The 16317-nt window shown below is 40.4% G+C and overlaps 1 protein-coding gene across 1 annotated transcript in view; it reads right to left on the minus strand.

Moving 5' to 3' along the window:
- Positions 1-297: 297 nt before the first annotated feature.
- Positions 298-16317, minus strand: part of Anapc10 (anaphase promoting complex subunit 10) — a 58462-nt gene continuing 42442 nt past the window's right edge. The window contains exon 5 of the mRNA XM_028881765.2: positions 298-1011. Within this exon, the coding sequence (XP_028737598.1) occupies positions 781-1011 (231 nt within the window). The 3' untranslated portion in view covers positions 298-780. The remainder of the gene's footprint in view (positions 1012-16317) is intronic.

The following is a 16317-nucleotide window of genomic DNA, read 5'->3' on the forward strand; positions in this document are numbered from 1 at the left end:
AAATGTTACAATGTCAGACACAAACTGAAGTTCCTCATATAAGTATTACATGGACTGAGATAAACTGCAAGTTAAATGGCAATTTCTAACATAATATTGTCAGAATATAGAAACCCTGGGGTTCCAATATTTCATGGAAGAGAGAAGGTAAGACAATTATATTCTCTAAAGCCCCCAGTCTCTTTAAGACAGGATCTCACTGTATAGTCAAGCTAGACTGGAACTCACAAAAATCCTTCCGCTCAGCCTCCAGAGTGCTGGATTATAGGCATGGGCCAGAAAACCTAGACAGACTGGTTCATAACAGACATCTAGTGCCAGTTTATTTTGATATTATGTTTAAAAAGGATCACACATATAAAAATTAAACTTCCTCTACAAAAAAATTAATCTTAGGCTAATAAAAATTACAGGTACACTAGAAAAACAGAATTTTGTTCCCGAACACCCAACAACCATTATATGAAATAATCACCATGCTAGTAAAAAAAAAAAAAAAAATTACACACATCTTGAAATTTTCAGTTTAACTAGTTTTGTTTTAATATAAAGAAACATGTAAAGATTGGCTTCAAATTCATTTTTAACAATATAAAATATATGAGCTTTATTGTATAAGGAAAACAGGTATCACCCAAAAGTTATTTATTTATCTAAATTAAAATGTTTAAAATGTATATAAACTTGTACAATAACATGCTTTTCCAGTAAAGATACCTGATATAATATGCAATGACAGGATAAAACAAATGTCTTTTTCACTTCTGTCCCATTTCCAAGTCACCGTATAGAACGATACATCATAAAATCGATGGTTGTGCATCTAGGGAATTTCCCAATGGAGCTCTCTTCCACCGGTGTGTATATTTTAATCTGTCTCATGTGGGTATCTCTTCCATTTTGGTGATTGGCTAGAACAGCAATCTGTATCATGAATGTGCGGGTTGGCTTCTTATGATTATCAGTTAAAGGAACATGAATCCAGCCACTTGGTTCCACCAATTCAAGTTGCTGACAAGGAAAAAAAATTACAATTATGTTTTCACTCAATGAAGTTTATAATGAATGCATTCTGAAATTATCCTTAAAATTCTGCTCACTGAGAGAATAACAATAAGATGCTAACCACCTTGCTTGGCCTACTAACCCATGGCTCCTTAAACTTATAAGCCTTTACATGACCCCAAGCACAAAAATAAAACAGATATAGAAAGCAATCATTTATTGGTAATAAATCAGAAACAAAGATTTAAAAATAATTCTTTGGTATACATATAATTTCATAATTTATTAAGGATGGAAGTATTTGAGAGTGTAAGATGTAGAGAACTGTCAATATTTTTCAGTTGACTGATATTTTGATTTTACAATCACGAATGCTAGAAATTTCACTTTGCATAAATACTTAGTACAAAATGATAGAAGTATATTTAAGGGCCATTTCAGAAATTGTGGAGAGTCTATAATAATTCCGAACCAAAAGTCACTGAAATTCAAGCCAGTGTCTACATTGATTTGCTATTCTGTCTTTATCCTGCTCCAAATAAAACTTTTAAAAGAAATTGTCACTTTTGTAGTTCAAAAACAGAAGAGGTAAAGTAAATTTCATTTCTATATGATTGTTCTCCTTTCTTGGTAAGAAGTTTCTAAGTTAAGCTAGTATAAATTTCATTACTATCAAGTTTATGGTATCCTTCCTGGCTCAAAGTTCCTTTTTCTTTTAAAGTACTGGATGTGACCTCAAAGAGAAAAAGTGAAACTCCCTTTTCTCAAGGTGTATGTGTGACATACATGTATACCAACAACAACTTTAAAAAAGAAGAAGAAATAATCCTCGAGGGGTAATCAATTGCTTTCTGACTGGATTTGAGGTCCAGCCCCAAAGGAGCTTGTGCCTGTTAGTGTGAACTTGCTAAAAAGGCCATGGGTGGGGAGGTTATAGGCCTAACAGGAAACCTTCTACTGTTGTTTTGCTAAGCGGACATGTCATCAAGCTGTCATTTAAATACTAAGGTTTATACCTGTAGACCAGTGCTGCTCTCAGTCCTGGTCAGAGAAGTTTCTTATTGCAATGGGTGATGGTTAATTCTGACTCACAACTGGTCAAAATGCTGAAAATAAATGACAATGATGTGATCACCCATAAACGGGGCATCTATCTTAGCCCTCCAAGGTTCAGAGGACATCTCAGAAAAGAGGCAGAAAGGATGTTAAAAGCTGGAGATAGAAAGGTATGCTGTGAAGTCCTGTGGCCATGACTCAGCTACTGTACTCATGAACTCAGAGCAGCTACACAAGACCTGCACGAGATTCAGCCTGTAAACACTCCACCATGAGTGGGAGAGGAACTCATGAGGCCCCACCCCTCCTTAAAGAACGACTGGCAGTTAGTGGGGAAAGTATCATTTTCCTTAGTGGTGTAGCACTAATAAATTGCCCATATTCCAGTAAATGACCTCCCACCCATGCTCATATAAGTAATCATAATTCAACTCAGGCATGAAAGTCAGAGGCAAATTATTCAACAATAATTAAAGGCAGACATGTGTGGTGGTATTGTGTTCCCCAAAATATTGTGTACCCTAATAAGCTTATCTGGGGTCAGAGAACAGAACAGCCACTCGATACAGAGGCCAGAAAATGGTGGCACACACACGCCTTTAATCCTAGCATTCCAGAGGCAGAAATCCGTCTGGATCTCTGTGAGTTCAAGGCCACACTGGAAACAGTCAGGCATGGTAACAAGAGCCTTTAATCCCAGGAAGTGAGGGCAGAAAGCAGAAAGGTATATAAGGCGTGAAAACCAGGAACTAGGCTGGTTAAGCGTTCAGGCTTTTGAACAACAGTTCAGCTGAGGAACTGGCGAGGTGAGGAAACTGTGGCTTGTTCTGTTTCTCTGATCTTCCAGCGTTCACCCTAATACCTGGCTTCAGGTTTGTTTTATTAATAAGACCCTTTAAGATCCGTGCTACAGACATCGGAGTAAGAGTGGTGTGCTGAGAAGAGCTGCAGCAGGAGGGAAGGAGGGCAGTGACGGTGGGTGAAATAACTGAAGTTCTCTACGCATGCACGACACTGGCAAAGAGGAGAAGGAAGCCTCAGGCTGTGCTGATGTGTTCTACACCGACAACCACTCCTGTTCAAAACAGCTATCATTTGCTGAGTACGGTGGTACAGATCTTTAATCCCAGCACTTGAGAGGCAGAGGCAAGCACATCGGAATTTGAAGCCAGCCTAATCAACAGAACAAGTTCAGTATATTAAAATGCCCATAGAATAGAAACACTATTTACAGTTGTTTGAATACACACTAATGGTCAAAAATAAACAGTGCATTCACAACGTGGAATACTACACAGCAGCAAGGAGTCTCTATTAATCTATGTGACAACTATCACAGATAAAATGAAGCAGAGAACTCAGACACAAGACTACATATAACAGATTCTTTCTCTGTAAGCAAACAAAGTGAAGACAGAGTTTTTTGTGACAGGAAGCATACTAGGCTTCGGACTTTGGAAAGTGTGCATAGGATTTCTTTAGGAACTTTAACTGGTCACTATTACAAAGAGTGTTTTCTGTGAAAATTCAGAAAGCTTTCCTTTAGTGTAGAATTTTGTTTGTATCAGTATTAAAAACAACAGGAACTGTTTCTTTTTAAAAATGACCCAGACTTTTCTTTCTGCATTGCCATGCTCCCTGACCACCACGTGACAGACATGTTCAGTGAGGTCCAATATCCTTCCAGAAGCTACCAAGTTTCCACTGGCCATGTCTGTATCACAGGTCTCTGCTGAAAGGGCAGTGAAAATGTTGCGGGCTTTTGATGCTTCAGTGTGGAAAGTTATCATTGTTGTCCAGGAAGAAGGACTGAAGGAGGAACATCGTACAGGTAACCAGCAGTGTCCACCTCTCAGACTTGTCCATGACCTTTGACCTACTCTTGCTACAAGCCACTACTGTCCTCCTCCTCCTCAGCACTGCTTGCAGTCAGTCACCTGGGGGAAAGGTACCCTGGCAGTGTGGTTCAGTTCAACAGTGATGAAAGAAGTTTACACTAAGCTAGAGGCAGATTCTGAAAGCTGCAAAGACCAAGACTGGGCAAGGAGACACTAACTACACATCACTAAAAATGAGTAAAGCCCGGGGCTGAGAGATGGTTCAGTGGTGGAGAGCAGTGGCTACTACTCCAGGGAACCCGGGTTCAATCCCCAGCACACACATGGGGGCTCCCCGGCCTCTGCTAACTCCGGTTCCGGGGGTTTAACGCCCTCTTGTGGACTACACAAGCACTGCATGCAGTGGAGCACAGGCACACACGGGCAAACACCCAGACACACAACCTAAGAGCAAAGTTTTACAGTGTGTCCAGGGACTCAGACACCGTTCGGTGGATTACTTTCATGTTGTAAAATAAGAGTCCAGCAAATATACACACTTTCCTCTTGCTCTCAGATTCAACTGAATTAACAAGTGAGGCACTGGAGACAACACGCAAATCCATAAAAGCCAGGAGAAGAACAAATAGATGAAAACTGAGAGGTGGTATTCTCAGAAGTCCGTTAGGCAACTAACTTCCAGTTGAGTTCCATGCACTTGTTCACTGAATGACGTGTGGAGAGACAGGGTTGAAAGAAGAGGAAAGAGGGCTAGAGACCAGCTAGAAGCAAGGTAACTAAACTTGGGTATCTCTGAACCTGGAGTGAGGCAGTTCTGAGGGATCAAGAGCAAACTGGAACAAAATACAGCAGTAAGTAAACAAGAACACTGGCTAGGAGTCTGCATGCGGAAGTGTTCCAGATTCTCACCGGCTTCCGGATGACCGAGTCCCTTCTCCACAGAGCTAAGCAGAGCTAAGGCTTTTCTATATGGACAACTTGAGAAGGCAGACTTCTGGAGTCGGGCAGCATCCTATGAGCTCCCTCATCTTGCTCAGCCACAAGAACACTGACTTCTAGATAGGTCACTTGTATCTCCCTACAGACTCTTCCACCCAGCCTGCCAGGTAGCCAGGGCAGATAAGGAATCGTTTCTGGGCAAGATGGGAAGTCCATAAGAAAAGACCTACAGAGAGTGACCCGTAAATCTCCCCAATGTAACAGATCTTTAGTGACTGACTGGTCACTTCGTGTTGGGCACTATTCTAATTGGTTGAACTATATCGATAAAAATAAAGACAAATGCAAGCAGTTTGTGTTCTAGTGGGGGAAGATAAAACCCCATATGTGTGATTATCAAGCATATCAAATAATAAAAGTAGTACGCAGAAAGAGAAGAGAAAAAGCCAAAGCAGAGCATTGGGAGGCACGGCGTAGATGCAGTTTGACCTCATAAAGGGGAGGTGAGCAAAGACTCGAAGCACACGTCAGTTTCAGCTTGGTCACACGCTCTCAAGGCCCACCTCTAACATGAGCACAAATCACATCAAACTGAACTTTTAAACATGAGAAAACAACCAAGGATCTACCAGCACATGAACAAACAAAATAAAACAAAACAGGAAGTGAAGTAAGAAAACAAGTAAAACAAAAAGGGAATTCCAGGGGGAGGCACCAGGAGGAAAGCAAGAAATTGAATGGTCTCTTACAAACCAGAGAACAGAAAGAAACCCTAGAAATTTACAAATATGCACTAAGATCAAATGTTCTTTAAGAAGTAGAAATTAAATGAACTGCTTAGGAAATAAGAGAATGGGAATCACGCACAAAGTATTATAGTTAAAAATGTCAGTCTGGCTTCTTGAAAGAGAAGAGAGAAAATGAAAATTATCAAGGCATATGAGCATGACACAGGATTACAAAACAGATGTCCCCAAACTGATAAGGACCCAACACAATGACAAGGCACAGCACCACGAAAGCTCAAAGCATTGAGGATTAAGAAATTATAAAAGCTTCTAGAGAGAAAACAGGTCACATGCAAAGTATCAGAAGTCAAAAGTGGCATTGTATTTCTCAACATTTACACTGAAAACTATGAGGTGATGGAGAATGTGTTTAAAATAACGAAGGAAAATCATTTCCAAGCTAGAACTCCATACCCAGCCAAATCATCCCTCAGGGGTGAGATTAAGTAAAGTTTTCAGTCATGCAGGGTTTCAATAATTTACCTCCCATGTGGAGAATGAATTCCACCCAAAAAGGAAGCAAAACAAGAAAGATGAGGATCTGGGATCCAGAAATAAGGGATCTGCAAAGAGAAGAGGAGACAGAAATCCCTAGGATGATTTTGGAGGGAAAATAACTAAGAAGATAGCTATGCATGCCTGAAAAGCAGTCACAAAATTGAGATTTAAACACAAGAAAAGTAGAAGGACCTATGAGAGAAAATGAGGAGAGAGCCTGGGGAGGCAGGAAGAGCTGCCAGAGGATGATGCAGGTCTGACCCTAGGGGAAAGCAAGCTGGACAAGAGACAAGCCACCTCTAGCATCCGTGATGCTCAGTCATTGGCTAGGAGTCAAACAGGAGAGATACCCGCAGAAGAAACATGGCAACTGATTCTTGACAGCAGTGCTGGGCTATGGACCAGTTACTCCGAGTCAGATCTGAGAGAAATGTTCTTTTTTTTTTTTTTTGGTTTTTTGAGACAGGGTTTCTCTGTGTAGCTTTGCGCCTTTCCTGGAGCTCACTTGGTAGCCCAGGCTGGCCTCGAACTCAGAGATCCGCCTGGCTCTGCCTCCCGAGTGCTGGGATTAAAGGCGTGCGCCACCACCGCCCGGCGAGAAATGTTCTTATGGCCACCTGTAGTGGCCTTGTAAGGTGTTAATGTGGGTAATCCACAGTTCATTTTCAGGATTTCCTCTCCACATCTTTTTTACTAAGTGGTACACAAGGGATATTTTCAAGCAAAAAGTAGGGAGTGAGCCAGAGGTGGTGTCTGGACCCATGGTTCCATCTGCTAGGCACACTGGGGTGGGGCAAACACTAGACAGGCTTAGGAGTTCTGGACCAGCCAGGGCCCAAGGGGCCAGGAGTGCAGCACAGTGGAGGGACATGTTGGCGACCCTGTGGGTTTGACCCCCAACCTTCAATTGGGGGAAAGTGGAGAGCAGTCGTGAGGCTGCAGTCACTTTTTTTTTTTTTTTTTTTTTTTTTTTTTGCTACTCAAGCCCAATGAGATCTGCACAGCACTTGACCATCTGTTTCATCTGGGCAGCACCCCAGCCTGCAGTCACCTTTTCTCCAACAGCTTCTTCAAATCCTGGATTCGCAAGTACCTGTCTGAACTTAGCATCTGAGAGGAAGGGCACCAGCTGCCTCTGCAGGACGCTCACACCACAAGAGTGGAGGCTGTGTGAGCTAGCACAGAGTCTGGCTCACTCCCACAAGTTCCAGGTAATGTTCCTGGGTGGCAGCCTCTGCACACTCATGCCTTACACCAATCTTCACTTTTAAATTTCTGCCCTGGGTCCTTCCACAGTATCTTCTGAATACAACGACCTTACAGGGAACCATCTCCTATGTGAGTTAGAGCACACTATCCCTGGGATAAAGCCCTTGTGACACACCCCTGTGCAAACACACTGAAATAGCAGCTGAGCTGTCGATCCAGGAGGGGATGAACACAGGAAAAAGACATGGAATGAAGACACTAAGTGTGGATATTCCAAGGGATACTTTTTCGAGCTGTCAGAGAAGCTAGAGATACATTGACAAGTAACATTTTGAAAATTAGGGCAGGAAAAGGAGATTGCTATTAATTTCGAGAAAAACAAGGTAATGCCCCAAAATGAATAAATGTAGGACATATATACAATACATATATGTCCACAATAATAAAATGTGTATGACTTCAGCAAATACCTACACAAAAAAACTATACCAGGAAACTGAAGAGATCTATATGATCCCCCGCCAAAAAAAATCGAAAAACAAAACACACACAAAAAAAGGCACTGTAGAGCTAAATCCTGATAAGGACATCCTAACACACATTATGAAAATTTGGACATTTGAAAAGGACTGAGAAGGAAGACAGTGGGAATGGCTTACAGGCAGATGGGAGAGCCATCCATTAAGCAAAACTGACTCCACTGAAGTTTTCTCACTTTATGACTTCCTGTTTTTGGTGCACTGACTCTATCGGGCAGTCTTTTAAAAAGTAAATGGACTGATGGTTCAACCTTGCAGCAGCTCTATGAGGTATACTATTAAGTTAATTTTACTTTAAGAGTATAGGTGTTTTGCCTGCTTGGATGTCTGTAGACACTATGTATGACTGGTGCCAATGGAAGCCGGAAGAGGGTGTTGGCTCCCCTGGAACTGGAGTTACAGACGGTTGTGAGCTGTGATGTGGGTGCTGGAAATCGAATCCAGGTCTTCTGGAAGAGCACTCATTGCATGAGCCATCTTTCCAGCCCCTGTTACAGGATATTTGTACACTGTGTGAAGATATATTGCTGTGATTGGTTTAATAAAGAGCTAAATGGCCAATAGTTAGGCAGAAGAGATAGGTGGGTGGGACTTCTGGGCAGAGAGAAGAAACTCAAGATGAATCTAGGTGTGAGAGGAGACACTATCGAGGCACAGAATGAGTCAGACACACAGAATGAAGAGAGAGGCAAAAGCACATGGCAAAACATAGATTAATAAAAAACATTAATTTAAGTTATAAGAGCTCTTGGGACAAGCCTAAGCTAATGGTCAAGCTTTCATAATTAATAAGTCTCTGTGTCATTATTTGTGAGCTGGCAGCTGATGAAAAAGCTTGCTACAAGCCCCAATACGCTATTTTAATCTTCACTTATATGCGAAAAGCCTAAGGCACCAAGATGTTAGTTTCCAGTATTAGGGTAAACAGCACTACAGAAATTCAACGGCAGTAGATGATGCCAAGGCTGTGCTTTTGGATCCTTATAAACTCAAAGAAATACATTTATGTACAATAATTACATGTTATTAAAATACTTTCAGTGTCATGAAATTATATGACAAAGTTTATTATAGGATTCTCTTATTTTATTAATTGAAAATAACTTTTCATGCAATATAATCCGATCATAGTTTCTCCTCCCCTAGATTCTCCCCACCTCTCTACCCACCCAAATTCACATCCTTTCTTGCTCTCATTAGAAAACAAACAAGACATCTAAAGCAAAACAAACCAGAATAGGACAAAACACACAACAAACAGGAAGAGGAAGCCAAACAAAAAGCACAATAAACACATACAGACATAGAGACACACAAAAATCCCATAAAAACATAAAATCAGGACCTATAATACATAAGCAAAGGACGTGTACGATTAACAAAACAGAAAAAGCCCAGACAAAGCATATGAGACAAAAACAAACAAAACAACTTCATAATAGCACTAAGCTCATTTTGTACTGGCCATCTACTATTGGGCACAGAGTCTGCTCTTAAGTGTGGTCTGTAGACCCAGGGATACTCCACTGGAGAAGAGGAATTTTTCCTTTGTGAGTGCTTGTCAGTTGGAGACAGTGTCCAGGTTAGAGATGGGGGCTTGAGTTCACTTCCCCTTTCTGTGCTGGGAGCCCATCTGGCTAAGACCTGTGAAGGTCCTGTGCATGCTCTGAGTTCATAAATGTGTCCTGCTTTATCTAGAAGTCCTTGATTCCTTGCTGCCTTCCACCCCCACTGGCTCTTACAGTCTCTCCACCTCTACTTCAGTCGAGTTCCCTGAGCCATGAGGGGAGGGATTCGATACAGACATCTCATTCAGTATTCAGTGTTGTCTACTTGTGGGTCGCTGTATTTGTTCCATCTACCATAGGAGGAGGAGTCTCTGATGATGGACACTGATCTAATTCCTAGGCTGGTGTCTATATGATGCCTTTAAAGCCACTCACTCAACTGTCAGAGTGTGCCATGCACCTGAGTCAGTCATCCAACCACATCTGATTTATAGCTAAAAATTCTGTAGTTCAAGTAAGTTACACAATTAGTCTCAGGTCATTGTGGTGGTTTGATAAAAATGGCCCCCATAGGTCCATAGGGAGTGGCACTATTAGGAGGTGTGGCCTTGTTGGAGTAGGTGTGGCTTTGTTGGAAGAAGTATGTATGTTCCTGGGGGACAGGGTTTGAGGTCTCAGATGCTCAAGCCAAACCCAGTGTGGAAGTCTCTTCCTGCTGCCTGTAGATCTAGATGTAGAACTGTCAGCTATCTCTCCAGCACCATGTCTGCCTGCGCACCGCCATCCTTCCTTCCATGATGATAATGGACTAAACCTCTAAACTGTAAGCCAGCCCCAATTGCATGCTTTCTTTTATAAGAGTTGCTCTAGTCATGCTGTCTCTTCACAGCAATAAGACATTAACTAAGACAATCATCTATGTGGTAAAGGTTAGATGGCAGGATTTATTTACTTATTTGTGTGTGGTGTGTGTGTGTGTGTGTGTGTGTGGTGTGTGTGTGTGTGTGTGGTGTGTGTGTGGATGTGAACATATGTGGGTGCCAGAAAAAGATGTCAGGTGTCTTCCCCCACTGCCCTCCACATGTTCTTTTTAGTTCATTTTATGTGTGTGAATGAGCGTTTTGCCCTATGTGTACCACCCAGATGCCTGGTGCCCACAGATGCCTGAAAGAGAGTACCGAATCTCCTGGAACAGGGTACTGAGAACTGAATCCAGGTCCTCTGCAAGAACAGCGGGTTATCTTAAGAGCTGAGTCTTTTCTCTAGCCCATACTTTATTTTTTGAGACAGTCTCTTACTGGCTGTAATGCCAATTCAGCTAGACCAGCTGGCTGGCCAGTGAACTCAGGGATCTGTCTCCTCTCTGACTCCCTCTGCCAACCAGTACTGAGGTTACAGAAATATCCAACTTTTATGGGATGCTGGGGATCCAAACTCAAGTCCCCATGCTTTCAAAAGACAGACAATTCAACCACAACGCCATCTCCCTGTCCCAGAAGTCAAAATCTGAAAGTACTTTCACCACCAAATTTCTGAACATCACAAAAGAAATTAAGTAACTAAACCATATCTGTCTGGAATAAGACTAAGACAACACATTCAGAAGATGAATAAAAATTGATTCAAAAGGCCATAATCCTCCCCAGTCTTGAAGAAAGGTAGAACTTTGAAGGAGAGTGGGAGGAGGGGGTTCAGTCATGTGAGTCTCACGAGGTACAGTGAGTCTGTGCACAGAAACAAGTCAGGGCAGTGAGGGCAAGAACGTTCTTGTCAGATCCGGGCAGAAACAAAACCTAGTCCACAGTTCCAAACGTCTGAGTGTAAGCATCTCTGAGGGGCCACAGGAACAACTGAAAGAGCCCCCAACACAATCCGTTATCACAGTTCTGATTTCTACTGGCCCTATAATTCATATGACCAATGTCTTTTATAAAAATACAAAAGCAAAGCCGGGCGGTGGTGGCGCACGCCTTTAATCCCAGCACTCGGGAGGCAGAGCCAGGCGGATCTCTGTGAGTTCGAGGCCAGCCTGGGCTACCAAGTGAGTTCCAGGAAAAGGCACAAAGCTACACAGAGAAACCCTGTCTCAAAAAACCAAAAAAGAAAAAAAAAATACAAAAGCATAAAACATCAAACCCATACCCACACTTTCAAAAGTGGCACCAAATTTAGGTTATCTGGTTAAGAATAAAGTGACAATATACAAAATTAATGTTTTAGAGTGAGATGCAACAACTTTTACTTTATATAAATTCTAAAAATCACTGGACTAACTATCGCTTACAAGTAGGCTTGGATCTCATTTGACTTCATCTTGCTGTGAACTGCCATCACTTTGAGAAAACGTTAGCTGTTAACGTTAGAAAACGTTAGTTTTAGTTCCTAAAACTGCAGCCACTGCCAACTGTGCAGAAAAAGCAAAGGCATTTTGTTCTAGTCACAAGCACCAACAAACAGCCCACTGGGGAAATGGCAGTGTGCCAGGTTGCCCTGTGAGCAATTAGGCTTTGTGGCAATCACGAAACTCAGACCCCGGAGGCCCTTAGAAAACTAGCATGTTAAGGACTTGTGCTTTTATTTCTCCCCAGAAGCCATATGTGAGATACATTTTGCTTAGATGGCAATTTTTTCCATCCTCTGGACTGGGGGGAAAAAAGAGAGAGAGAGAGAGATTATGACAACTAGTAAGTAATTAATTGAATTTAACACATGGGGGATTAAAAAGCACCACTGTCTACCAGATCTACTAACTAAAATGTAATAGCCTGTCCTTGAAATACAGAAATCTGGTTCTGATCATCTGAACTAATAATTAAAATACATACAACTACCAAGAAATGCAAAATGACATTTTTATTGATCAAGAAACAAAAGCAAGTGAACCTAAAATGATCTTTATGAGAAGCAAGTGAAATGTTAACTCAGATTTACTCTTTTATTAACTTCTACAGTGGAAAGTTTCTAAGAGAAAAACAAATGATACACCTTACAGGCAACTACAAGCTACACTTTCCATCTTACCAAACTGAATTCCCCATCACCTCGTAATGTTCTCAGTCTGAATGGAGGTCCCATTGTCCATCATCCACTGGATTACATCTGGCAAATTTACTGCCTCGCTGTGACATGAACTTCAGAAGTCGAATAGGTGTGGAAACAGATGAAGGAGATGAGCTCAAGAATGGAAACTGCTCTTTGGGTACATAAATACACTTCCCACCATGCTTCTAGCTTAGGAAATAATTATTTAGAGCAGTGGTTCTCAAGCTGTGGGCCACGACCCCTTTGGGAGTCAAATCAGATATCCTACATATCAGAGATTTATGATTCGTAACAGTAGCAAAACTGCAGTTATGAAGTAGCAACAAAATAATTTTATGGCTGTGGGCCACCACAACATGAGGAACTGTACTAAAGGGTCACAGCATTAGGAAGGTTTAGAACCACTGATTTAGAATCAGCTGAAAATATTGCCAGGAAAAAAAAAACATGCTTAAGAATCTGAATTTTAATTAAAATATAAGATATTTAAGATATTATGTGTATCTAGTCAACAGAGATTTCACTTTATAATTTTAAATGGTGAAAGTTAACATTCACTCTTTCTTACATGCATAGCTTCAACAAAGCTCCTAATTTCTCACCCCCAATCCTTTCTAATTTCATTGAAAATATTCATTATTTTACAGTATAAATACATAAAAGTCCTCATTTGATACTTTTTGATGTGCCAGTGACAACAGTATAACATGCATCTGTGACAACTTACCCTATAAAGGAAGCTCTCACAAATTGAAAATACAAGGACCAACAAGTGTTCTCACTACATCCAGAAAACACAGTCTTTATTCCAAGAGGAATTTTCAGGGGGAAAAATGTGACCAGCAGACACTGATGCCCGCACAAGCACTCTGCAGACACCCCAGCAGGCACTCTTAGTTTTTGTTGGCTTATGCTGTAGAGGTACTGGCAGAATGGGAAGTTCAATGCCATAACTTGCTTATTTCTCTGTGTTTTTAACAGAACAGGTAAAGACAAAAATTAAAAACAAAAATATCAATATAAAATGTTTTAGTTCTTTTTAAAGGATGCAGTTTATAACCATTACACAAATAAGGAAGAAGCACGGGGTGGGGGTGGGGAGGGAGGTTGAAGCAATGTTCCAAAGGTTCAGTTTACAAGGACCTCACACAAAGTTTTTTTTCTTGCCTCTGCAACTCGTACTAGAAACAGTATTATTTGTTAAAAATGCACTAGCTGCCAAGAGCTATGGTCCATCTAAAGCAAAACTCTTAAGATGGAAATAGAGTGCTAACACAAAAAAGAGTAGGATTCTGTACACACATTTCTGTAAAATCTATTAAAAATAAGGTGAAATTTTAATTTTGCTATATCCTTTTACCTAAAAATGTATAATAATAGATAAAACTCTAGACCATATACCACTGTATTAAAACAATCAGAAGTAATGAAATTTTCAACTTTCTAATTAAAGCTTTTCTGTAAGTTATTGGGAATTCAGCACTAGCCTTGGTTCACATGATGGAACAATGGGAAAATTTTCCGAATGGTTGAACACTAACCCTGACAAGTGTGGAGAGCCAACTACAATACATTATATGGTAGCATAACCTGCCACCCACGTTGCTGAGAGACCAGCTTTCAAACACATGCACTGAGCTGTAAAACCACAAAATCCCTTATTACACATTGTCTTCCTTACTCTAGGTGAAATACACCATCAATTCTTTCCATTACAAATCTTTTTCTATCACTATTTTTGAAACCCATTTATATACTACAGGACAAAAATCTCCTGTTATTTTAGGGATTCATATTATCTAAGATGAGCTTCAAGATAAAACTCCACTTCTTTGCTTACCATTCAAAAAAGAGCTCACTGCAATATTAACATCAGTCACTAACATGGACAAAAAAGTACAGATCAAATGTGCACACACACACACACACACACACACTACTCTTTAAGAAATTCAAATATACTATTTCACTACTTTTTGAGATTAAAGATGGTTAAAAATATTTTTAAATGAGCTTCCTGTAACATTTTTGCCTGATTTATTCCTCTCCCAAATATACCTCGTATCCTTTATATTTCCTTTCCTCAATTCCTGTCCACTATGACCCATGTTCATCGACAGCCCACTAATTGAATTACAGCATTCCAGGAGTTATATGATGTTAATGGTTAGTTATTCAAGTGGGCCTGTTCATAAGCTATAAACTCGGAAACATAACAATACTGGCCATCCAAGGAGATTTTATCTTAACAATCTATAGCTATATAATTTGCTCCAAGTCAATGATGCATTATTTGATGGAAACTCTAGAAGAGACCTATACATGCAGTTACAATATCCTCATCAAGATTTGTCCCCAAGTCAAGAAAGTACTGCTACTTCTCTGAAACTTTATATGAAAAGAAGTGTCTGTTCTATTTCACACAGTAACAAAACCTCTAAGTTATCAAGCATTATTTATATTTTTAAAGCACATAAAAGTATGTTACAGCTGGTCGGTGGTGGCGCACGCCTTTAATCCCAGCACTAGGGAGGCAGAGGCAGGCAGATCTCTGTGAGTTCGAAGCCAGCCTGGTCTACAGAGTGAGTTCCAGGACAGGCACCAAAGCTACACAGAGAAACCTTGTCTTGAAAAACCAAAACAAAGCAAAAAAAGTATGTTTACTTAGTGCTTATTATAGGACAAACAATATGAACAAGCACATCAAATGTGACTTCAGGTTCCACATTGCTAGCAAGTGGGAAACTAGGATTTGAAAGCAGTTCTACCTAGTTCACCTGAAGCATCCATCACTGGGCCTAATGTGTCAGCTGATCCTTGATTATCTGCTGCTGTCATCAGTGCGAAGCTCTAATGCCATTCCAGAAAAGGGTTGTACTCAATTACTGATGAGAATGCCTTGAAGATTAATGATTAAGTGAGGGTGTTTGACACCCATACGGTTAAATCAATATCAAACTTGTATTAATGGTGATTAAACATTGCCACTTTTTATATTCCTTCCTTCTCAAGTACACTAAGAGATACAAATGTGCATGTGATTGTCCACATATACTTGCACCCACATACCTGCTCACATGCACAGACACAAACTATCACACATCAGCCTCTAACGCAAAAAGTACTATTCATTATTCCAGACCATAAAACATGAAAAGCTGTACTAATGCCTCTGGTTCAAGGTGTCAATTTCTTTCTAAGAATGATTTTTCAGAAGTCATAACTGTTGTCTGGGTTGCTGGGTTGTTTTTGTTTTTAATAATTTTTAAACGATGCTCAAGAGGCATGCCCTGAACACTTCTGCCAGCTTCCCCACCTTTAGAATGCTAAGATGACTCTCACAGCTTCATTCATTGGTTAGCAGAAAAGTTTAAGAAAATAAATGTACGATTAGGAAAGAGAGACCTTTTCTAAAACTTTTAGCTTGGTTATATCTTGACAGTCTCAACAGTTAAGATGCAAATAAATCACTTCTTTTAAAAAACTTTTTCCCATTTATATCCCCTATTGTATTAATTTATTGCTATAAATTTTGGATTACCAACTAAAAATAGCACATTCCTCAAGAAAAGGAAAAGTATAAGTGCTCAGAAGTAAAACCCAAAGTTGTCCACACTACTAAGTCAGCTTTATTTTTAAGATGATGCCAATAAAAACGACTCTCAAACACAAAACACTTGGAGAACAAAGTATAAGAAAGACTCAAAAGCAAGAGCTCCCCTACCACAAGATCAACGCTCCGACAAAACGATTCCACCAGGGTTCTGCTGGACTTTGTCTTAGTAAGTGGACAACATGAAATGGATTGAAACTGCTTAACTGTTCCTTTACACACAACAGAAATTCACTCAGAGTGTGGTTTCAATGGATTAAATCTGTGCTATCCAAAACCAAT

This window comes from Peromyscus leucopus, chromosome 5, assembly GCF_004664715.2.
Source record: "Peromyscus leucopus breed LL Stock chromosome 5, UCI_PerLeu_2.1, whole genome shotgun sequence".
In the NCBI taxonomy this organism is placed as follows: domain Eukaryota; kingdom Metazoa; phylum Chordata; class Mammalia; order Rodentia; family Cricetidae; genus Peromyscus; species Peromyscus leucopus.